At 41.8% G+C, this 23,505-nt stretch overlaps 1 protein-coding gene across 1 annotated transcript; it reads left to right on the forward strand.

The window, feature by feature from the left end:
* Positions 1–6,439: 6,439 nt before the first annotated feature.
* On the forward strand, positions 6,440–19,283 carry il17ra1a (interleukin 17 receptor A1a). Its single transcript, XM_083935183.1, has 11 exons — positions 6,440–6,619; positions 8,625–8,649; positions 8,836–8,982; positions 9,150–9,271; positions 9,876–10,002; positions 12,284–12,331; positions 12,414–12,568; positions 14,443–14,517; positions 14,635–14,713; positions 16,219–16,329; positions 16,446–19,283. The coding sequence occupies exons 1-11, from the start codon at positions 6,509–6,511 to the stop codon at positions 17,969–17,971; spliced, it is 2,526 nt and encodes an 841-aa protein (XP_083791309.1). The 5' UTR covers positions 6,440–6,508; the 3' UTR covers positions 17,972–19,283.
* Positions 19,284–23,505: the final 4,222 nt, after the last annotated feature.

Consider the following 23,505-nt stretch of genomic DNA (forward strand, 5'->3'; position numbering starts at 1 on the left):
GCTGATAAAGATATGTTAATCATATCTAATACAGGAGTGCTAACTATAGGTAACACTTCTTTAAGTAACCTAGTCGGAATAGAGTCTAGGAGACAAGTAGAGGGCTTTGATGCTGAAATAGTAGAGGTTAATTTGTTAAGGTCAACTGTAGAAAAGCAGTCCAAGAATATATCAGGTCGTGCAGTTGGTTCCTGGGTTCCTGGGTTTGAAGAAAAATTGGTGCCAAGCGAGTTGATTTTGTCTCTAATAGTTATAATTTTGATATAAAAGAAGGTCATGAAGTCGTTACTATTGAGGGTTATAGGAATGACTCAATAGAGCTGTGGCTCTCTGTCAGCCTGGCTACAGTGCTGAAAAGAAATCTAGGATTGTTTTTATTCTCCTCTATTAAAGATGAGTAATAGGCTGCTCTGGCATTACGGAGGGCCTTCCTATATGTTTTTAGACTTTCATGCCAAGCTAAGCGAGATTCCTCCAATTTAGTAGAGTGCCATTTACTTTCTAATTTTCGAGATATTTGTTTTAATTCACTGGTTTGTGAGTTATACCACGGAGCTAACTTCCTCTGTTTCCATCTTCTTTTTTAACGGAGCAACAGAGCCGAGTGTTGTCTGTAGTGCGCCTGTGCGCCTTAGTTTAGGTTTAGGGTTGATAAATAGTCATAAATAGCTGCCTCCTCCTCGACCACTGCCTCGAGGAATATGAGTATCAAAATGACTTGGAGGAGTGGATTCATTTAGGCAACATATTTTTCATGACAAAGCCGTGTTTCAGTCAGACAGAGTAAATCAATATGGTTATCTGATATCAGATTGTTTACTAATACAGCTTTAGATGACAGAGATCTGATGTTTAAAAGTCCACATTTTATTTTCTGATTTTGTTGCATTATCGCAGATTTGGTGTTGATTTGTATCAAGTTTTTCTCTATAGCGCCTCTTCTGTTCATTTTTGATCTGGTTAATTTAGATGATCGTGGGGCACACAGCGTTTGTATACTATACTGAGCTGGAAAATACTCCTCAGGGAGCGCAGAGAGGTGTGTTAGACTGCCATTCTTCTTCCTGGGCACCTGCGATAAAGGCAGCGCGGAGTGGTGTATTAAACTGTGACTCTGCTTCCTGATATCCAACACTGGGTTGGCATGGTTTTAGACAGCTAACAACTGCGTCCAGGTTCTTAGATATGAGAGCAGCACCCTCCAAAGTAGGATGAATACCATCTCTGCTAATAGATGGTAATAATAATTTTCCCCAGAAAGACTGCCAGTTATCTACGACACTATATTTACCCACATTATTCACCGGGCACCATCCAGACAGCCAGCGACGGAATGATGATATGCGGCTATACATGTCATCGCAAGTCAAGTTGGGCAGGGGACCAGAGAAAATTACGGAGTCCGACATAGTTTTTGCATATGCACAAATCGACTCCACATTAATTTAAGTGACCTCCGCTTGACGTAATCGGATGTCATAACCGTCGACGTGAATAACAATCTTATCATATTTACGTTTATCCTTAGCCAGCAGTTTCAAATAGGACTCAATGTTGCCCGCTCTGGCCCCTGGGAGGCATTTTACTATGGTCCCTGGTGTCGCTAAGTTCACGTTTCTCAGAATGGAGCTGCCAATAACCAGTGTTGTTTCATCAGCAGGTGTGTCACTGAGTGTAGAAAACTTGTTTGAAACGTGAACAGGCGGATGGTTAACCATGGGCTTCGATTTAGAACTATGCTTTCCTCTCACAGTCACCCAGGAGGACCCTGGCTGCTCAGGGATTGCTGGGGGAGGGTTAGCAGAAGCTAACGCTACACAATGTGGCTTTGCACCGGCTAAAGTTATAGGTGGCCGGCTAGCTACCGTAGCACAAGACTGAGCTTCCATGGTGCTGAGCCGTGCCTCTAACTCACTGAGCCTCTCCTACAGCGCTACAAATACGCTACACTTATTACATTTTCCATTATCACTAAAGGAGGCAGAGGAGTAGCTAAACATAAGACACTCCGAGCAAGAGAGAGCAGGAGAGAGAGCGGGGGAAGCCATCACCACCTGAGAAGCTAACTGCTAAGCTAAAGTGGCTAACAGCGTGTAACATTTATTTAGCAAGAAAGCGGCTGAAAGAAGGAGAGCTGTGAGTGCTTGAGTAGAACTAGTTGATTTTTAAATGTTAAGCGGTTACTCTCTCTCTTCCTGTTACCGTAACAACAAGCAACAAACAGAACGCGACTGACAACAAAACTATAAAGACTGATCAGATAGGTAACGTTATGTTTGGCACCGTCATGAAAAACTAAACATAGAGGCATCCAGGAGGACAGCTAATGTAACTCAGTCTCTTCCTGTTTATCCGTCATTACAGCAACCTCGTTATTGGTTTTGGTTTATGAATGTACTAAAAGTAGATGTAGTACATTGACTAAATTAATTTAAAAATAAACAAATAAAAATATATCGAGTACATTGACCAAATTAATTTAAAAATAAAGAAAAATCAGATTTATTACATTGACTAAATTAATTAAAAAATAAACAAAAGCAGATTTAGTACAATGACCAAACCAATTCAAAAATAAACAAATAAGAAGCAGATTTAGTACATTGACCAAACTAATCTAAAAATTAACACACAAAAAGCAGATTTAGTGCATTGACTAAATTAATTTAACAATAAATAAACAAAAAACAGATTTAGTACATTGACCAAATTAATTTAAAATAAAGAGTAGATTTAGTACATTGACTAAACTAATTTAACAATAAATAAACAAAAAGCAGATTTAGTACATTGACTAAATTAATTTAAAAATAAATAAATATAAAGTAGATTTAGTACATTGACTAAATTAATTTAAAAGTACGTTAAAAAAAAGATAATGATAAAGTAATCCACTGCAGTGGAATTCCACTGCAGCTTTGATACACACACTTACCAGCAGCCGCTCCTTACTCCTTTGGTTTGGAGATCTTTTGTCACATTTGAAGTCACCTTGTGGTTTCCACATAAACCGCAATTTGCCCTGGGCATACTGGAATATAATTCCTGCCCAGTACGAGTCCGGTTAACCTGTCTTGGTTATTTTATTGAGAGAAAACCACCGGTCAACCTGTAGTGGTAGCCGAGTACTTGACTGCGGTTGAAAAAACATGCGCATGGCCCTAGCTTGAACGTTGGCTTTCCCCGCCCCTTTCTCATCCTCCTCCTCCTCCCCATTTGTTAGGACATGTTCGGAACTGTTAGGAACGGGGCCGTTTGTTAGGAGGCGTTAGGACCGCATAGGCAGTCCAATTGCTGGAGATGAAGGCCGGCTTCATGTAAAGAGGCTAAAGGTCCTTGAGGCATCGGCCGTGTGTTCGACTCTGACTTGCGGCCCTTTGCTGCATGTCTCCCCCTCTCTCTCTATCACCCCATTTCCTGTCTGTCCGATCTAATAAAACTGCCAAAAAAATAATCGTAAAAAAAACACTCACACACACACACACACAGAGGCCGAACATACCGTAACAACACAGTACGGCATAGCAATCAGTTCGAGCTCAGCAGTTTTAAACAAATGTTCAATATGTTTCAGTTTTTACATCTTCAACTCCTTTACACACACATTTTGTGAAAAACAAGAACAATGTGCCTTGTGGCCAGTGACGGATTAAGCTGGTCATGGGCTCCTAGGCTCCTGTTTGTTTGGGGCCCCCCCACATTATTAATCATGCTTTATCAGAAAAAAGAGCAGAAGAAGAGTCCGCAACCTTGAAAAATCCTGTCAATTTAGGATGTTTTCTTAGTAGATCGTAGTCTCACTTCTCTTTCAGTCATAGTGCTTTCGTGCTCTGTTATCACATTTCCTTTATGACATTTTGCCGCTGGACTGTCTAGTAACAGTGCAGCCTGGTCTCACCAAAAGGCGTGTGAATGACACGCTATTTCTCTCAAGCCATCTCGCATATAATTACAACGCATGTCATGTTTTTTGCGTGTCATTTCACGCCATGTAGTCTCAATTGACTTATATAGTGCAGAGATGGCGTTGTCATTTCACGCACAAATGTCATTGAGGGAAAACCCACGTGTTCGTATTTCTCTGCTACTTTCCGGAGAAATACGAAGTGGTGGAGCTTTCTGTCAGAGGGTTGTTTTTAAATCAATATTTCATGTGAAGGATGGCTGAAATAACGGGCGTGAAATGCCCTAACCCTAACCCTTACCCTAACCCTAACCCTAACCCTGACCCTAACCCTAACCCTAACCCTGGGGAACTACGGGCGTTAAATGACACGCAAAAAGCTTAGTATGCGTAGACATGCACGCGAAAAGTCATGCAAGTTATGAAAAGTGGCGTGCTATTTATACGCCCTCCCATGAGACCACGTTGAACAGTGAGTTACACATCATTTGAAAACAAAACTGACCTTATGAATCCGGCATGATGGGCCCACAGGACCTGAAGGCCTTCTCAGTCATCCGTTGTTGTCAAGTTGTCTGATTTAACTTAGCCTGTTACTGCCCTGTTAGTTTATTTTACTAAATAAGACTGACCATCTCATCTCATCTCATCTTCATCCGCTTATCCGAGGTCGGGTCGCGGGGGCAGCAACTTTAGCAGGGGACCCCAAACTTCCCTTTCCTGGGCCACATTAACCAGCTCTAACTGGGGGATCCCGAGGCGTCATGTTAAAAGTTTAAGTTTAGGTCCCTACACAGTATAATAAGATGAAAGTGGTGTTGACGCCATAACTCGAATTAAGCAATAATAAAAAACAATCAGAGTGCTTCATTCGAGCCATCGCTTTATAAAAGATCATAATGTTCAATAAATCCAGTGCATAACCCGTAGCAGTCCACAGTATATGCAGGTCTGATTGTGCCATGTGGAGGTGAATATGTTAAAAGTCAACATGTTCAGTTGATAATGACTGTAGTCTTCTGATCTGACTGATGTTCATGTTCCTCTGGGGTGTTTTCATCCTGACTAAGGCTGATGGACAAACATATGATTTGTTATCTATGTTACCAAGATGAAGAGGAAAGATCCAGCAGAGACACCGTGTGAGAGTAGAGTTTCATGTTCCACTGAGCCCACACAACAAGGAAGAGAGTGGAGTTTTATTCACGCTGCATTCAAGGTCTATAGGAAATATGTTGAACAATACATTCTCTTTATTCAGATTTAATCTGGTAATCACTGCTAGAACATACCTCATCTGTGCGGATATGATTGTTGCTGAATAATTTTCTTATATAATGAGGACAACACACATTAATCAAACTTGGTGTGGGGGGAGCCCCCGCAAGCCCCTCGATGCTCGCTCTCGTACATGTGCGCACGCCCGTGGCCGTACATGGGCATACATGTTAGTTTGTAGAATTTAAAAAAAGCAGACACAGCTAAAATGAAAGTGGTGTCCAGGAGGAGAAGAAAAAGGCTAAAATCTTGTTTATTGTGATGTATGAACAATGTTGAAGTAAGGACCTGGATTAGTAGTAGTAGTAGTAGTAGTAGTAATAATAATAATAATAATAATACATTTTATTTGTATTTCACTTTACACTCAACAATCTCAGAGTGCTACAGAGCAGAATAGAAACAATATAAATCTGCATCTGTAGACTAGCGAGACACTGTTCAGGCATGTTGAAGCCTATTGCCTGCCTGTCCCGATACAGCCTTAGGCCAAGCCTAAATTATTCTTTTCTTTATAACTGTACGTGCGATGTTCTGAATACATTTTTGAAAAAATGTCTGTTCTGTAATGTCTGCATTGGTTAGCGCTGGTAGAAATAAGCCCTTTGTGTTTAATGAACCCACAGTTTCTTAACAGACATGGACAAATATTGACACAAATGAATATGGACACTAATTAGACAGCACTCCCATGACATTTATTCCAAAAAAAGGTATTCATTGTTTCATATACACGAAACGTAAATGTAACGTAGGCACATAGACTGAATGCATTGCTGGTCAGCCAGTCAAGGAATGTGGAACTCTGGGGATAAATCTGCAAGGTGATTGGTCGGCCATGTTGGTTTGTGCGAGGGGTCTCATGGTTGCACTCTGCAGGGGGGCCCCAGATCATTGAGCTACGCCACTGCCAGTGGCTAATTTATTTAAACTAGCAAATAACAACAAGGATTTGGAAATTCTGTTGGAAACAAATACATTATTTCAATACAAATCTTTTTTTATACAAAGCCCTAAAATTCAAATTACATCACATACAAGCGTATGTGCTGAATGTGAGGAATGTGAAGTGGGTGTGATGTGTAGACTATGTGTGATTTCATGTCCATAGTGCAACAGGGATAGGAAACCACCCAAATCAACAGAATAGTTATCTATATTCCCAAGTAACGTGAAGGCAGCACGGTGTGACTTACTGTAAACAGAGCGGCTCATTTGCATAGAGAGCAGGAAGTTCGTCAGGACTCAGCCCCAACGCCAGTGTCGCTCTGACAGGGCTGTCTGCGCTCCAGTTTCTTGCTTCAGCACTGTGTGACATGGTTTTAAATGGCGGGGACTGACACAATGGTTCTTCTCGCACTAGTTGTGTCCATGTGTGTGTCGCTGTCGTCCGCAGTGAGCGTTTTATCATGGCCGCCTCTCAACTGCTCCCGACAGGTAAGATGGGGGCGGAGTGAGTGCTCTCTTCAACAGTACATTCACTCAATGACTCGACTCTCCTCTGTTTTTTAAACCATACTCTTATTTATATACACCACTGACAGTGTGCACAACTCTTTGGAAACAGAAAGGGCGTTGCTGGTGGGGAATAATGTTGTTATATGAACTAAATATACGTGTAACAATTATAATGGCATTTCCTTGATATAGTTTAATGAATATGTAACCAAATCTGAAGCTTACACAGTCGCATCACAAACATTTCAGTCAGTTAGTTTATTGTAAAACTGGAAAAGAAGCACCGCCACATGCTTTGACAGCTGTCTGCAGATGGCATATTCAAAAAGCCTGTTGCGGCACTGGTGGAAAGTCCCTAAGTCAATTTAAGTACTGTACTACAGTACAGTTCTGAGGTAGTGGAATTTTACTCGAGTATTTCCATTTTTTAATGCTACTTTAGATTTCTACACTAGAGGAAATATTCTACTGTTTACTACACTACATTTATTTGGTATCTTTAGTTACTATTTACTTTACAGATTATTAATATAAAATATTATCAACAAATGAAATAATATATACTGTTATAGATTCAGCAACACAGCAGTATATAAAATAAATACATCATCTGCAACATTAAAGTGATATTTACATGATTCTATCAATAATTATAATCTAATAGGCCATTCTGCACAGTGACTACTTTTACTTTTTGTACTTACATGTACATTTTGTTGCTGATACTTTTGTACTTTTACTTAATAACATTTTGAATGTAGGACTTTTATTTGTGACGGAGTATTTCTACAGTACTCTGAGTACTTCTTACACCACTGCCATGTGGCCATAGAGTGATAAGATACGGTTTGTGGTTTAATGACAGATCGCGTTGGGATTCGTTTTACATGTAACACTGTAGAAATTGAGGTGTAACAAACGCTGTTAGATGGACAATTTAAAGCTTAGCAGCTAATTCATCAGAGCTGCAACCATTCATTCATTAGTTGTCAACTATTAAATTAACTATTAACAACTATTTTGATAATTGATTGAGTCATTTAAAAAAAAAAAAAGGACACTTATGGCTAGAAATATCTGCAAAACAAAATCAAGAGATGAAATACTCACAACTTCACATTCAGTCCATTTGTTCCAGACCATAGACTGTATAAAATATGGACGTAGCATACCCGTCAGGGTCCGTTCCCTCAACTTGATCCAATCGTCCTCACCTACGGGAGTCTCCATCTTATTAGACTTTGACTCCGCCTCATTTCCTCTTACCAAAAAAGGGCATCTATGTGACGTTGGGGGGAGGGGGATACGTCCATCTGGCTGACGTTTACCTCCGAGGAGAAGTGAGGGTCAGAGGCTAGCTGTCACTCAAGAGACCACGCCCCTAATTATTCATAATCTTTAACCTCCAATAAAATAAAAACTAGCCTGGTAAATAATAAATAATTCACCCCCCTCAGTGTTGTCATGGAGATGTGACCTAAACATACAGACTAGGATGTTTTTTTTGTCCCAAGCCTTAAACAGGTTTAATGATGCTGTCAAAACGGCATGCTTAACATGGGTGTCAATGAGAAACTGCTCTATTATGAAACCTGCCCCTAGTGGACTCTCAGTGAACTGCAGTTTTTGGCTCTTCCTCATTGGATCAACCAGGAAGTGGCTGTGGTGGGGGCTTTTCCTGACTGACTCTTACTGCATTAGAGTTTCATAATTATGAAAGTAATTTATATCAGCTGTGAACAGATACTTTCCTTTTGTGTAACACAGTTTTTGTTTTTTCTGAGATCTGTGTCAAATGTTTCAAAAAAAAGTATGAAACCAATGAAAAAATGTGAACGCGTTTGCAAGAGAAGACTTCTGCCTTCTCTCAGGAAGTGATGCTGAAGATCAAGTTGATCCCAGTTTCATGAAGTGTGTCAAATCTGTTTCTAATTTTAAGATTGATGAAACTAAAATTCTCCTTTGTTTTGTTTTCCTGCCACAGGGTTTGAGGTGTACAGTCACCACAAGTGAGTGGATTTGACTCTTCTTTAAACCCACTGTTCTCATTTTTTGAACACAGTGCTGTTGAGTATTCTGTAACCTAACATTCACACTTCAGGTTGGATTGTGAAGGGTTATAATAATAATTTGGGTTAGCAATATTTTGTAGGTTACCTAGCTCTGACATTCAGCGTGTGTGTATGTGTGTGCAGGTAACTGTATGGACAGTAAGTGGATGGATGTGCATCAGTACACTCCCAGTGGTCCAGAGGGGTTGCAGGTGTCTGTGGACACCAGGCAGGACGAAGCAGGACACCTACAGCCGGTACTTCTGGCTAACTGGAAGATAAAGGATGATGGTGAGTCAGTCTGCTGTCGCAAGTATTACATATAAAAGATGCAAGAAGGAGCAGCAGATTAAACGGACATTTAATCATTTGTAAATTCCATATGATGATTTTAGTGTAGCTTCACTGGATGTGATGGAGTGAAGACAGTAAGTGACCTCTGCTGTGTTTGTCCTCAGGCAGCATTCGTGAGCTGAGAGCCACAGAGCTTCATGTTCTGGTAACGTTCACCAACCAGAACCTGTGTGTCCGATATTCTTTTAAAGACAAACTTACAATGAGAAGTCCATCTGGGGAAAAGGTAAGAGAGTGGACATAATATAATAATCAAGAACTTTAACACATACAGGTAGCACATGTTTCATATTATTGTAGGTTTTTCAGATCAGATGACTCAGATGATGGGGTTTTTTAGTGAAAATCACACTTCACCCAGAAGAAATGGTCTGAGGTTACACACAACCCCACCAATCCATCAACACTAACAACAAACAGTAGAGACAGCAGACCATTTCAAACTAAGCTGATCTAGGTCACAGTTTTTAATGATCAGGCGCATGTTCTTTCTGTGGAAACGGCTACAATCAGAGATGGAACTTATTTACAGAATGAAAATGCTTATATTTCTCTATAGGAAACCCCATGAACGAAAGCTGAGATGCACGCTGTTGTTTCTTAATACAGACCTATCCAATTCTCAAGCATACTTTCCCTACACTCAATCGATCTTACGGAATTTAATGTAGATGAAAATATCAATATCAGTTCTGAAGCATACTCTAGCTACAGCTGCATAGCTTTACGTAAAGCCGAGCAACAGTGTTGTTTTTGCTAACAGTTTGTAATAGGTCAAATCAGTGGTCAAAGGGGAATTTTCTGCAGACAATATCATTTTGTGTTTTCAGTGGTCATTCTCAGCTGATATGCTGGTGTTGGACCCTGGTGAGACATACTGGGTCTCTGTCTTCAACATCCCCAAACCAGAGATGGGCCACAGCAGCTACGACGTCAGCGCTTATGTCGCCGTTCCTGGTGAGTGGAAGTAAAAAACAGCAGTTGATTGTTTGATTGGATTGAGTTTATAGGTGTTTTTACACTAGAAATCAAGCCGGTTTTTGACCGCCTGGTCCGCGTATTCAGACATATGTGCTTCATGCACATCACATGTTTACGCCTATCACAGAAAGCCGGCTTTTGGGAAAAGGGGAATATTATGCCACGGTTTCACATAGACATGACGGCAAATTGCAGCCTTTGCAATGTGATGGCTTGTCTGTATAAAAACACCTTATGTCTGTTCTGTCTATGCTCCTGTCACTGTTTAGTCCAGGTCATGAGTGAGTCCAGTTTGATTTTAAAGGTTCTGTGTGTAAGCTTTTACATTTTTTCATAATTTTTAATTGCCAATGGTTGAACAGGTTTTTACGTGACTTCCCTGACTTTCTGGTTTGCCTATAACTGCGTGTAGACTGACTTCTATGTGGACTTCTCAGTGACTAATATTCTGAGAAAATCCAAAGGATATGTATCTTTCCTCTCTTTAACTCCGCTACGACCAACAGTGTGCAATATTAGCTAACGTTAGCTTAGAAATGGAGTCCGCTAACATCAACAAACGACCAGTGCCCACCACAGTCCACACATGCTTGTTTCCGTTATACATTTTGCAGCGGCGGCCCTGAGATGGAGCTACGGTAAGCATCTCTCCAGTAACAGTAGCAAGTAGTTTGCTGATCTGACGGGGAGTCGGACTTCCGGTGGTCCGGGATCAGTTCTCCCATACTAGGGAGTTGAGGCTGGCTGAAGGTCTGCTAAGATTAGCTAATGTTAGCTTGCTTGTTGATGTGGACAAATTGTTAGCTAGCTGAGATAGCAAAATACTGTCTTGTGGACAATGTCAAGTAATTCATCCAGACTGGCTGTGGCTTGGTAACCTGACTCCTCCAGATGGAGTGATTCTCATTTTTCTGCATATCAATCTGGGAACTCTGGTTTGGAGATCTTATGGGAAGAGGTAAAAATACTGGTTGCTGATTGGATACATCATCTGTCCAACACCAACATACGGGCCAAATCAACCAATCAGATCAACGAAGCGTATGCCGTACTAATAACGTAGAGGCAAAGCTCAGAAAGTAAACAACATGTGGGTAAAGGATATTTTCCGGCCCGGTCCATATTCAACAGAAGGATCACAGAGAAAAGAGTAAGTGAGCAGCTGCTTTTTAGCTGCGCTCATCTCATCTGTGGAAGCCTCCTTGTTGTTTACGCTGAACAGTCGCTTTTTGTTGCGTCGAACTTCGACTTCGAATGACAAAAAAACTTAAAGGAATCCTGGTTTTCATGTTTTTCCAACGCACAGTAGCGGATTGCCTGAATGTTCTTTTGTTAGCGTGCCAGTCGGTGTTTAATCAGACAATTGAATGGTTAGGTTCGTATTGAAAGGTCAATCCCCACATGGATAAATAAATTAGTGTTAAAAGGTGTTACAAATCACCAGACAGAAGGATCACAATTATATGAGCAATAATCAGAGCCACAATGCAAACTCAGTTTAAATCAGTGTATTGCACAATGAGCCACACACAGCATCAGAAAATGTCTTTTAGATAATTGTCTAAAAAGTCCAAATAATGTTCTCCGACAGAAAAAGAACAACGTTAAATCAAAAATCACTTTATAGTTTCAAGCACAACAAAATAAAGAAAGAATTTCAGTTTGTAAATTCTGTTTTAGTTGTTTTTTGTAGGAGTCATCTTCTCAAACAAATTAAAAAAGGATCTTTGATAAGTTTCAGTTTCGTTTTCCCGTTAGGAGTGGAGCCTTTCCCAAACAATTTAACAAACAATCTTTGAACAAGTGAATCCCCAACGCTGTCGAGTTTTCTGAGAATTGTAAAAACTCAACCATGTAGAGACCGAATGTACATGCTGTCGTGTAAATAAGAAAATAAGATCAATAACATGAGACTGTTTAGTTTGTTTACTAAAATGACAAAGTATAGAGCTGTTCCATAGGATGGAAAGGGATCAGAGGTATCCTTAAGGGTAGGGGAAACAATGCACTATACCCAAGTGTCAAGTATCTGAAAAGGTCACTATAGGGGCTTTAGAAAACTGTAGGCAGCATACAGATCTGACATCTGCCAACAGAAGACTACAGCATGAGATTATTCATACAACTCTTACGCAATTTCCTACTCAAAGACAACTTTCTGTTAGGTGAAAAAAACAAATTAGGGAGATTTTGTCAATCCAACAGAACTTTGAGTCCTCTTGATTTGACTTTGATGAAAATGCTCTGCTTTTCTCAGGCTGTCAAGATCCCACAATGAAGATGACTCAATTTTGCATCGAAAGAGGTGAGTCCCTGATATTTAAAGTCCAGCTAGAGTGAGCAAATCATAAAAAACAGTTCTAACATGTTGTCTTACTGTACTGTAGGAAGTCTATGGCAGCCTAACATAAGTCTGGCTCCGATCACTGCAGTCAACGGAAGACCTGCACTGGCTGTCAGCTTCACTCCTGACACACTCTGTGAGGAGTACATGGTTATTGTCAGCTGCTCAACTACTCAACATTATAACCTTCTATACAGGGTAGGTCACATCCTGCTGCACATTTTGTATATGAGTAGTACTTGTTTGCAGTAGGCTGTCTCACATAGAAGATTCTTTGTTTTCAGTGATTTGACCCAGAACATTATTGTATGTGCTCATTACAGCATCCTGTGTGCTGTACCCTGTGCCTAGTTTTTACCCCAGTTTTTATATGGCAATACAGGAAACTGTGTCCTGCCTCTCTCTGCACTATTTTTCTACTGATTGTAGAAATGGCTGCCCATTATATTTGCATATCATTTAAAAGGGTACATCCACAAGATCGAAAAACTCTTTTTCTCTGTCGTTCTTAAAAAGTTTTCTGTCCACACGGTCTCGACTCAAGAAATATCTGCGTCCACATGAAACCAGTGAAGCAGACTAAAAACTCTGTAGTACACATGCCAGACCTGGATGTGGCGCCGTAACCGCCTCCATCCTAGAGAGAAATCTGTCCACTGTTTCTGGTGTTATATTGTACGGTTTTGGACTCTGATGCACCAATCCCTCTGCATTTGGGTCCTCAACAAGCAGAGGGTGCTGCTGGGAGCCCCTTCCCTGCCCCAAAGCACTCACAGGCGCCACTTTCTCACTACATTTAGAGACTTTTCACACCTTAGAACTTGATTTAAAAAAAGAGACTAGAGAGCAGTTAAGCTCCTTATTCAGAGCATCAGGGAAACGGGAGAAATCTGTGGTTGGCCTAATTCATTCCCATGCATGTGGCTCAGAGTCCAGTTCAGTAAACGGTCTATGGGTCCATCTCTCTGGGTCGGAGGTGGGGCGATGACACCATCCTTTAACAAAGTATGCGGTTTCACCGTCATAACGACAACGCCATGGGTCTTCCCACTCTGGGACCTGGTTACAAAAAAGACCGGTTTTAAGCTCCGATAATGCCGGCTGCTGTAGATGGTCGACTAAACCATACTTAAGTTGTGCCGTTACAGCAAAACGCTTTTCTGTGTGGATGGGCCCTAATTCTAAATGTTTGTATCTGAAGATGTTCTATAGGCTAAATTTTGGTCTCTATCAAGTTCAAGTTCCCTTTTATTTATGTAGCACAGTTTAAAAGACCTGTACCAGTCATCCAAAGTGCTTCACAGAGCAGTGACAGAAACAAAAAGAATGCATGTACAAGAAACAGGAAAACATGCATATCATCACACATACTCCTAGCACCTGCACATATACAAACATATGCGCATACATACACATACACATACACATACGTGCACGGCTACAGTATAAAATCATAAATAAGTGCAATAATATTATTATTAAACCAGGCTGGATTAGACGTCCCTGTGGATCTGAAGGCCAGAGAAAAAAAAAAGTGTTTTTTAAAGCACGCTTAAACCTCTCCATGATGTAATGGATCAAGCTGTTCCAGAGTTTGGGAGCAGCCACAGAGAAGGCACCATCACCCTTGGTCTTCAATTTTGATCTAGGTTCATCCAGCAACAACTCACTGGATGACCGTACATCTCTGGCTGGATTACGGACTTGTATGAGTTCAGTCAGGTATAGAGGAGTCAGACAAGTTCAAATCTTAAAAATAATTAATAACACTTAATCTTAAAGTGGATGGGAAGCCAGTGGAGGGAGGCCAGGACAGGGGTGACGTGTTGATGTTCTTTAGTGCCTGTCAAAAGGCGAGCAGCCGCGTTCTGCACCAGCTGCAGGTGGCGGAGCAAGCCCTGGTCAGGACCAACATATAAAGAATTACAATAATCAGGCCTGCATGATAGCATTTATCTGAATTATAGTCAAAAATATATGAAATGGAAGTTGTGTTCTTATGGCATCTTTGTCCTGATCAGTGCTCTTAAATACTGTGCCTCAGTGAAATGAAAAAAAACTCTTTTCTCTAGGCTAATCAGACCACCCTGAATGTAATGTTCAGCCTGGATAAATGGCCGAGATCATGCTGCCAGTTTGATGTAAAGGTAAATCATTTCAAATCTGTTTTTCTGAGTGATGTGAGTGCATTACTAAAGTGTTTTTTTTTATCTGGCAATAGCTCTGCATTCTCTATGATCACATGATTCTATTCCTTACTGCAGATCAAACCTCTTTTCCCACAATGTGGACATGACTGTGACCGTCGAAAGACAACTCTGAATATCTGTGGTACATTGGCAGGTATGGACTACGGGGCGGCTGTGGCTTGGTGGCAGAGTGGGTCGTCCTCTGATTGAGAGATTGGTGGTTCGATCCCCATCTCCCCCCGGTCCACATGTCGAAGTGTCCTTGAGCAAGACACTGAACCCCAAATTGCTCCCCGTGCTGCGCATGGGTGTGTGAATGTGGTCTGAATGGTTAGGTCAGATTAGATGGTATGTAGATGTCCACTGCCATCAGCGTGAATGTCTGTGTGAATGGGTGAATGTGACAAACACTGTGAAGGGCCTTGAGTAGTCAAATGACTAGAAAGGCGCTATATAAGTACAAGTCCATTTACTACCAGTATCATGGCTAAATAGGAGAGTGACTGAATGCTCTATCTGGGGATTACGGTTCAAGACTTCTTAGGGCCCGCCCATACGAACTCAGGTGTTTTTGAAAGTGTGTGTTTCTCTGCGCGGTTTGGCCGTTCACCCACACATAACCACAGTTGTGGGCTCCGGAAAATATATATTTTTTGTAACCACAGTCCAGGGTGAACTTTTTCTAAAGTCAACATTGTTTGAATTTTTTTAACCGGGGGCCATAAAAGTTCTATTTCAAAAATACCTGTGTTCGTGTGGACTAGGCCTTAGCCTAACAAAACACAACCAAGTCAGATAATATAAGCAGCAGCACAAGGACCTCTCCTTGTGCTGCTGCTTGAGCTGCTGCTGCTTGAGCTCTGAGCACAGATTAATACAGAAGGTCACAGTCAGTCTTGGTGAAGCTCCTGACCAACTGACTGGCAGCCACAGCTTCTTTTCACAGCAGTTGGTCCTGTGAGTGAGTCTTTTATTTTTTCCACTGTTAAAGGATTCTTGAGGGAGTTTTGAGGAAAGAGGGTGTCTTATGCTGTACAGATTGTAAAGAACAGAACCTTGAGGCAAATCGGGGGTATATAAATAAGATTGGCTCAGCTCGACAAAATGGAAATTTTTACCTGATGATGGCTCTAGATAAAAATCAGACATTACCTAAGTCAGTAGGATTCCTCATGAGGGAACCAACTCGGCTATTAAAGAATTATGTGACTTTCTACACATTATTTAAAGGCCTAGACCATGTTGGATTGAGATCAGATGACTGTGTGCACTCAGACACAATAAATCTCAAAGAACTGTTTAACCAGCATGAGCTTGTGATCTTAGTTATAATTACATCATTTACAAATATACAATATCAAGGTCAGATATTTTGTACTCTGTACATTATGTACACACCAGTTTTAAAATCTGATGTTGTTAAGTAATTTACACATTGGACTACAAGGGCTACATGCGGACTAAAATGGACATCCATCGTGGGCAAAACCAAATCAGACTGTGTCTGTGGATATCAGATGTTTGATGTGAACTACGTAAGTGGCATTAAAGAAAACCTAAGCAACCAGCCAGCTGTGCCATCCCTGGGACCTCTCCACCAGCATGACTGAACACCCTATGGGAAATGCTAATCACTGAACTGTGTTATGATTTCCACAGCACCACCAACAGAAGCCCCTGGTGTCTCCGTGTACACATTTGTCATCCCGGGAGTGGTGTTTATGTGTGTTGTGATGGCAGTTATTATGTACGTACTCTGCAAGAAGCCAGGTTAGTCACATATACTGTATATTTTCAGTAAACTTCACTTGTGCTTTCAGTGTTATGGTATTGAAATGACTCTTAATTTGCTGATGGCATTTGTCTGTGCTCTGATGCATTTTCAGGCAAACCTGGTATGACTCCAACACTTGATGGTGGTGCGATACAGCGGCAGCCTCTCCTTAAACAGCCTCCCAAAGTCCTTGTCATCTACTCCCAGGATCACCCCCTTTACAGGGATATAGTGCTAAATCTCTGCGCCTTCCTCCAGGCCAAGTGTGGCACCAAGGTGCTGGTGGACCTATTAGACTCCACCTCGGTTGGTATGGTGGGGCGCCTTCGCTGGCTCGAGTGGCAACGACAACAGCTTAAAAATCCTTCGGACAAAATCCTGGTGCTGTGCTCGCAAGGTGTCCAGGCAAAGTGGAGGGCCATGTGCGGCCAAGGTCGGGTGACACTGAGGGAAGATGTTCTCTCCCCTACTGACGACATGCTCACTCCTTTTCTTAACCTCTTCCTACCCGACATGCACCAGGCAGGCATGCTGGGCAAGTACATGGTGGCTTACTTTGATGACATCAGCAGGGAACAAGACGTGCCGTCAGTTTTTGACATTGCAGTCAAATACAAGCTGATGAAGCATTTTGAAGAACTCTACTTCCGCATCCTAGACATTGAGAAGTATCAGCCAGGTCAAGTCAACCACATCAAGGGCATTGGTGGGGACGAATATTTCGACTGTCCCTCAGGTAGAAGCCTGAAGATTGCCATTGAAACCTTCCAGGCTTACCAGTTGGACAATCCTGACTGGTTTGAGAAGGAGTGTGTTGACAGTGAGGAGGAGGCCATGACTGAGGCTAACCTGCTTATTGACCAGCTGCAGATCCCTCCAGTCCTGGAGTGTGTCCCTCAAATCAGAGATGGGCTTCCTGTCTACATCCGTGAGGTTGCAATCAATGAAAATGACGACAGCGTTCATGTCCTTACACCTGAACTGAACCCAAGGTGCAAGCTCTCATTCGTTGCAGAACTTACACCAGTGTTGAGCTCTGGGTGCAAACATCAGGATGTGTCACAGCTGGATGAAGTGTTGACAGACCACCTGTATCCTCACAGACCCAGGCCACAGCCTGCGTTCAAAGTTGAGTCTGTTTTGAACAACTTGCGACCACCAAGACAGAACGGGGTCACCCTCGGGGAAGAACCCTTCAGTCAAATTCCCACGGAGGATGAGGCAGAGGGTTCCCTGCTACCTATGAGCCAACTCTCTGCACATTCAGCCCTACAGAACTCCCTGGACTCAAGACCTCAAGAACCCTTATGTGCCAGAATGCAGAGTGAATATTTCCCTCCATCCCAAATCAGCCACTCCCAGCCTGTGGAGATGGAGGACGACGAGGTTCTGGAGCCCAGCGGAAAGGGTCAAAGTAGTGGATCTGATCAAGGCTACATCTCCAAAGTTTCCTCCCAACATGAATCCCCTTCCCAAGAGGATCCACTGCTGGCTCTGAGAAGACTGCAGGAGGAGCTGTTTCAGAAGGATTTCGGAGACTCCGACATAGGTCCTGAAGAACATGGAACCTGTGATGCTCACAGTCAAAGTCCACCTCCCAGAAATGGGTACTATACTTCTACTGACTTTCACAATTAGTACCTGCCTGTAGGTGGGTGTAAAGGCTCATTTATGCTCTACATTAGATACAGATACGGACGGAGCCTTCTGTCCATACTCTGCATACATTTCCTCCGTATTTTTGCACAGGCTTACTGATGTGCACCGATACGGACCAAATGTTGCAGTACTACCTGAAATCGTGGGGGCAGTGTCGGGCACTGGACACAAAATGTGCTGTGAGCAAGTCATCAAAAGCCCCGACGGACATCCTGAAATACTGAAAGTGACATTCGTCATCATTTTGTCTCATCTGTCAAACCAATGTTTGTAATTCTCCGTCCACTCTCTGGGACATCTTTAGTGTCTCATAGACCACCGCCGTCTACAATGCTGACGCCATTTTACCTCCTTCTCAACAGACGCAGGATCGTTATCTCCTCCATCGTCACCATGTTTGTTGTTGGGTTTTTCTTAGACTTTTTCGGAGTAAATATTTAATCTGAACGACGCCCTCTAGAGGATGTTTTGCTGAACATCCATTCCAACGTAAAGGACACATTAAAACACGAGGGCAGAGACGATTAGAACGATGATAAAGTATGTCTCTATTTACTGGAGCAGAAATGAGCCTTTAGAGCTGCATTAAAACGTGGGGCTTATTTGTTTCTGTATATAATAACCCATATATCATTAATATGCTGTTTGATCAGATGAAGACAAATCAATGAGGCCATGCCTTTATAGAACAAAGAAGTAGACGCTGTGCAAAGCACATGTAGATTTGTTCATGTCAGTTTTTTCAATGGACTCTCTATTTAGGCTTGTTTGAATGGATCTTTGTCCTGGGTTTGCAGAGATTTGGACCCATGGACTGTATAAAATATGTATGTAGTCTCTGTGATGTCACCAATAGGTTTCTGAAGAGCAGCAATGAAGTTCAAAGTGGCTCAAGACAGCTTCCAGGGGCAGTCGCCTCCTTGGCACTGCCTGACTCTGCCTGTCTCCCTGTTTATCAAAAACAGGGCCAAGATGTGGAGCATGGATGGAGCTGAGGTGGGCCGAATGAAGCCGAGAGTCTGTGCTCACCACCTGTGACTGCATCCTCCTGTCACTCAAAGCAGCCATGCCCTTAATTATACAGAACTTGAAGCCTTAGAGTACAGTTATCAGGAATATTGAAATTATCTCTAGAGACCAAATTTTTTTTTTAAACTTACTTTTTATTTAAGTTTCATTCAAAATCATGTACAGATGGTAACAGTTATGGTACAGCAAAAGAGACGGAGACTACAATGAAAAAGAAAAATAGAATAAAGCAAGTTGAAATAAAAGACATAAAATAACAGTATACCCATAGCAGGGCTCCACCTTTTAGTGAATATATGTTTTTGAAGTCTCAGGGAGTATGTTATTTGTTCCGTTTTATATATTTGATTTTTTTCAGTCCAAATATTGTGTGTTGGAGGGTCAGGCTTCAACCACCTTGCTGTAATGCATTTAATTGTTGTTGCTAGTAGTATCTCTAAGAGATATTTTTGGGCTCTTCCAGTGCCAACGATGTTTTTGTAGCAGCTGCAAACATGTTTATTTCTGCTGTAGTTGGCCATTATAACATGGAGGTCTATGGGGGCTCATCTGTATTGGATCCAGCCTCAAGTGGACACTAGAGTTTCAACCTTTTTTAAACAGTCTATGGTTTCACCCGGTAAATTACTGACCTATTTCAAGAGCGATGTTGGACTTGTTGGATGGAAGAAGAATTGATGTGCCACCATCTGTTGGTCCTTAGAGGAAATGCAGCTGAACAGTGTTTGTGGCTCATCACTCAGGCAGGAGGTAACCAGATCCTCAGGGGGCCTAAATAGCTCAAGGTTCACAATTGATCAATTTCTTTAAAAAAATGTATATAGATTTTATTATAAATTTTCCATGACAGACAGACATGCAAAAAAGACAGTACGAGAAAGTGTTAACTGATAAAATGTAATTTGTTTGTATTTGACACAGAATGTGACCATTTAACAATTTGTCAATAACTAAATGCACTCTGAAATGCTAGGTTCATCTTGTGGAGGACCCTTATCAAATCTAGTTGAAGTGAACTTTTCATTTCTTTCAGTTTATATTGTTCTTAATCCAGTTTGCACTGACTAAAACACCCAGGCCACACAGAGGCAGAGGGTCACGAGGGGCCTGCAGCTCCACTGGCTTTACCTGGCCCTGCGTACATGTTGTTTTGTGCAGACAACAATGAAGATGGTTAGCCAACGCGTATGATGGCTGAACATTTTTCTTACCCTGATGGACTGACTGGAGTTCACTATTGAGGCTTCAGATTGCTATTTTTTTTTGTTTTTGTTTTTTACTGCAGTTCAATTTTGCAGAAAATATTTTGAGGTGTAATCAGCATATGAACTTTTATTCATGGGAGAGTATTTTGAGGTATTTTTCAAATGAATAATTGATCTAACAGGGTCCTCCCCATGTTCCCCAGGTCCTATGTTCTCCGGTCGCATAAGCCTTCGCAGATTTAATTCAGCATTTTGTCAGGGTTAGAGGTTAGAGGTTACAGTTAGGGTCAGGGTTAGAGGTTAGGGTCAGGGTTAGAAGTTAGAGGTCACAGTTAGGGTTAGAGGTTAGAGGTTACAGTTAGGGTCAGGGTTAGAGGTTAGGGTCAGGGTTAGAAGTTAGAGGTCACAGTTAGGGTCAGGGTTAGAGGTTACGGTTAGGGTCAGGGTTAGAAGTTAGAGGTCACAGTTAGGGTCAGGGTTAGAGGTTAGAGGTTACAGTTAGGGTCAGGGTTAGAGGTTAGGGTCAGGGTTAGAAGTTAGAGGTCACAGTTAGGGTCAGGGTTAGAGGTTAGGGTCAGGGTTAGAAGTTAGAGGTTACAGTTAGGGTCAGGGTTAGATGTTACAGTTAGGGTCAGGGTAAGAAGTTAGAGGTTACATTTAGGGTCAGGGTTAGATGTTACAGTTAGGGTCAGGGCTAGAAGTTAGAGGTTACAGTTAGGGTCAGGGTTAGAGGTTACAGTTAGGGTCAGGGTTAGAGGTTAGGGTCAGGGTTAGGCAAGGCAAGGCAGCTTTATTTGTATAGCACTTTTCATACACAAGGCAGACTCAAAGTGCTTCACAGCACAACATGTCATGAATTCAAATGCATTACAGGAAGACAAAGAGAATAAAAACATAGACAATAATCAAAACAGTGCGGACGTTAAAAGTGCCAAGATTTAGCAGAAAGCTAAGGTGAACATAAAAGTTTTCAGTCTAGTTTTAAAAGTGGTCAGAGTGGGTGAAAGTCTCAAATCTTCAGGAAGTTTATTCCAGCTGTTTGTTGCATAATGACTGAAAGACGCTTTCCCTTGATTTGAGTTTACTCTGTGAACCACTAACAGATTGGTCTCAGAGGATCTTAGTGATCTAGAAGGCTTATGTAGTGGGAGCATATCAGTGATATACCTCGGCCCTAGACCATGAAGTGATTTATATGTGAGCAGGAGGATTTTGAAATCAATTCTCTGACGTACAGGAAGCCAGTGTAATGATTTAAGAATTGGTGTAAGGTGCTCACATTTTTTGGTCTTTGTTAGAACTCTAGCAGCAGCGTTCTGAACGAGCTGTAGCTGCCTGACAGTTTTTTTGGGAAGACCTGCAAGGAGACCGTTACAGTAGTCTAGCCTACTGGTTATAAAGGCATGGACAAGTGTTTCTAAGTCTTGAGCTGACATGAGCCCTCTAAGTCTTGTTACATTTTTAAGGTGATAGTAGGCCGATTTTGTTACTGATTTGATGTGACTGTTGAAATGTAAATCAGAATCCATAATAACCCCAAGATTTCTGGCTTTATTTGAGGTTTTCAGGGACAGTGATTGAAGGTGTTGGATGACTTTAGACCTTTCTTTCTTAGCACCAAAAACATCCTCATTTAGTTGAAGGAAATTTTGGCACATCCAGTGTTTGACCTGCTCAATGCACTGGCACAGAAGATCTATGGGGCGATAGTCATTTGGTGATAGCGCTACATAGATTTGGGTGTCATCGGCATAGCAATGGTGGTCAATGTTATTATTTTGCATGATTTGTCCTAGTGGGAGCATATAGATATTAAATAAAGTCGGCCCCAAGATTGAACCTTGGGGACTCCACACGTTACGTTGGTTTGTTCTGATACAAAGTCGCCAATGGAAACAAAATAGTTCCTATCTTGTAGATATGACTTGAACCAGTTTAGGACTGTGCCTGAGAGCCCCACCCAGTTTTCCAACCTGTCCAAAAGTATTGAGTGGTCGACAGTGTCAAATGCAGCACTGAGGTCCAATAGCATTAGTACTGAAGTTTTGCCAGAGTCTGTGTTAAGACGGATGTCATTTATAACTTTAATAAGGGCCGTCTCTGTGCTATGAAAAGGTCTAAATCCTGACTGGAGGTTGTTGTGGCAGCCAGTAGAAGCCAAGAAGTGAGTTAGTTGTTGGAGTACAACTTTCTCAATTATTTTACTTATGAATGGTAGATTTGAAATTGGTCTGTAGTTGTTGATAATAGAGGCATCTAGGCTCCGCTTTTTTAGAAGAGGTTTAATGAGGGGTTAGAAGTTAGAGGTGACAGTTAGGGTCAGGGTTAGAGGTTAGAGGTGACAGTTAGGGTCAGGGTTAGAGGTTACGGTTAGGGTCAGGGTAAGAAGTTAGAGGTTACAGTTAGGGTCAGGGTAAGAAGTTAGAGGTTACAGTTAGGGTTAGGGTCAGGGTTAGAAGTTAGAGGTTACAGTTAGGGTCAGGGTTAGAAATTGGGATTACAGTTAGGGTCAGGGTTAGAGGTTACAGATAGGGTCAGGGTTAGAAGTTAGAGGTCACAGTTAGGGTCAGGGTTAGAAGTTAGAGGTCACAGTTAGGTTCAGGGTTAGAGGTTACAGTTGGGGTCAGGGTTAGAGGTTACAGTTAGGTTCAGCGTTAGAGGTTACGGTTAGGGTCAGGGTTAAAGGTTACAGTTAGGGCCAGGGTTAGAGGTTGCAGTTAGGGTTAGAGGTTACGTGTAGGGTCAGGGTAAGAGGTTACGGTTACCGTCAGGGCTAGAGGTTACAGTTAGGTTCAGGGTTAGAGGTTACAGTTAGGGTCAGGGTTAGAGGTTACGGTTAGGGTCAGGGTTAGAGGTTACAGTTTGGGTCAGGGTTAGAGGTTACAGTTTGGGTCAGGGTTAGAGGTTAGGGTCAGGGTTAGAGGTTACAGTTTGGGTCAGGGTTAGAGGTTAGGGTCAGGGTTAGAGGTTACAGTTAGGGTCAGGGTTAGAGGTTACAGTCAGGGTCAGGGTTAGAGGTCACAGTAAGGGTCTACATAGGCCTATTTGCCGGGATATTCAGCACTGATTGTGCAAAAAATAACAGCCCAGGGAACATCGATCCCTTTCTGTGAAAAGCGGGGAACTTAGGTACGCTCCCGATCTAAAAGCACTTATCTTTGTTTCACGGTCAATGATTTTCCTCTGTTATAGTGATAAATATAATAAATATCACATACAAATCACTTTGTACAGTACTTTCTTCAGATTTATTTCAGATTGCAACCACATAATACTGTC

Source organism: Echiichthys vipera (assembly GCF_963691815.1).
Source record: "Echiichthys vipera genome assembly, chromosome: 20".
Classification (NCBI taxonomy): domain Eukaryota; kingdom Metazoa; phylum Chordata; class Actinopteri; order Perciformes; family Trachinidae; genus Echiichthys; species Echiichthys vipera.

Excerpts from the sequence above, each read along its gene's own strand:
- il17ra1a (XM_083935183.1), top strand. The coding sequence starts at position 6,509 with ATGGCGGGGACTGACACAATGGTTCTTCTCGCACTAGTTGTGTCCATG. Across the intron at positions 8,983-9,149 it reads CTGGAAGATAAAGGATGATG|GCAGCATTCGTGAGCTGAGA; the intron begins GTGAGTCAGTCT and ends GTTTGTCCTCAG. Across the intron at positions 12,332-12,413 it reads TCAATTTTGCATCGAAAGAG|GAAGTCTATGGCAGCCTAAC; the intron begins GTGAGTCCCTGA and ends ACTGTACTGTAG.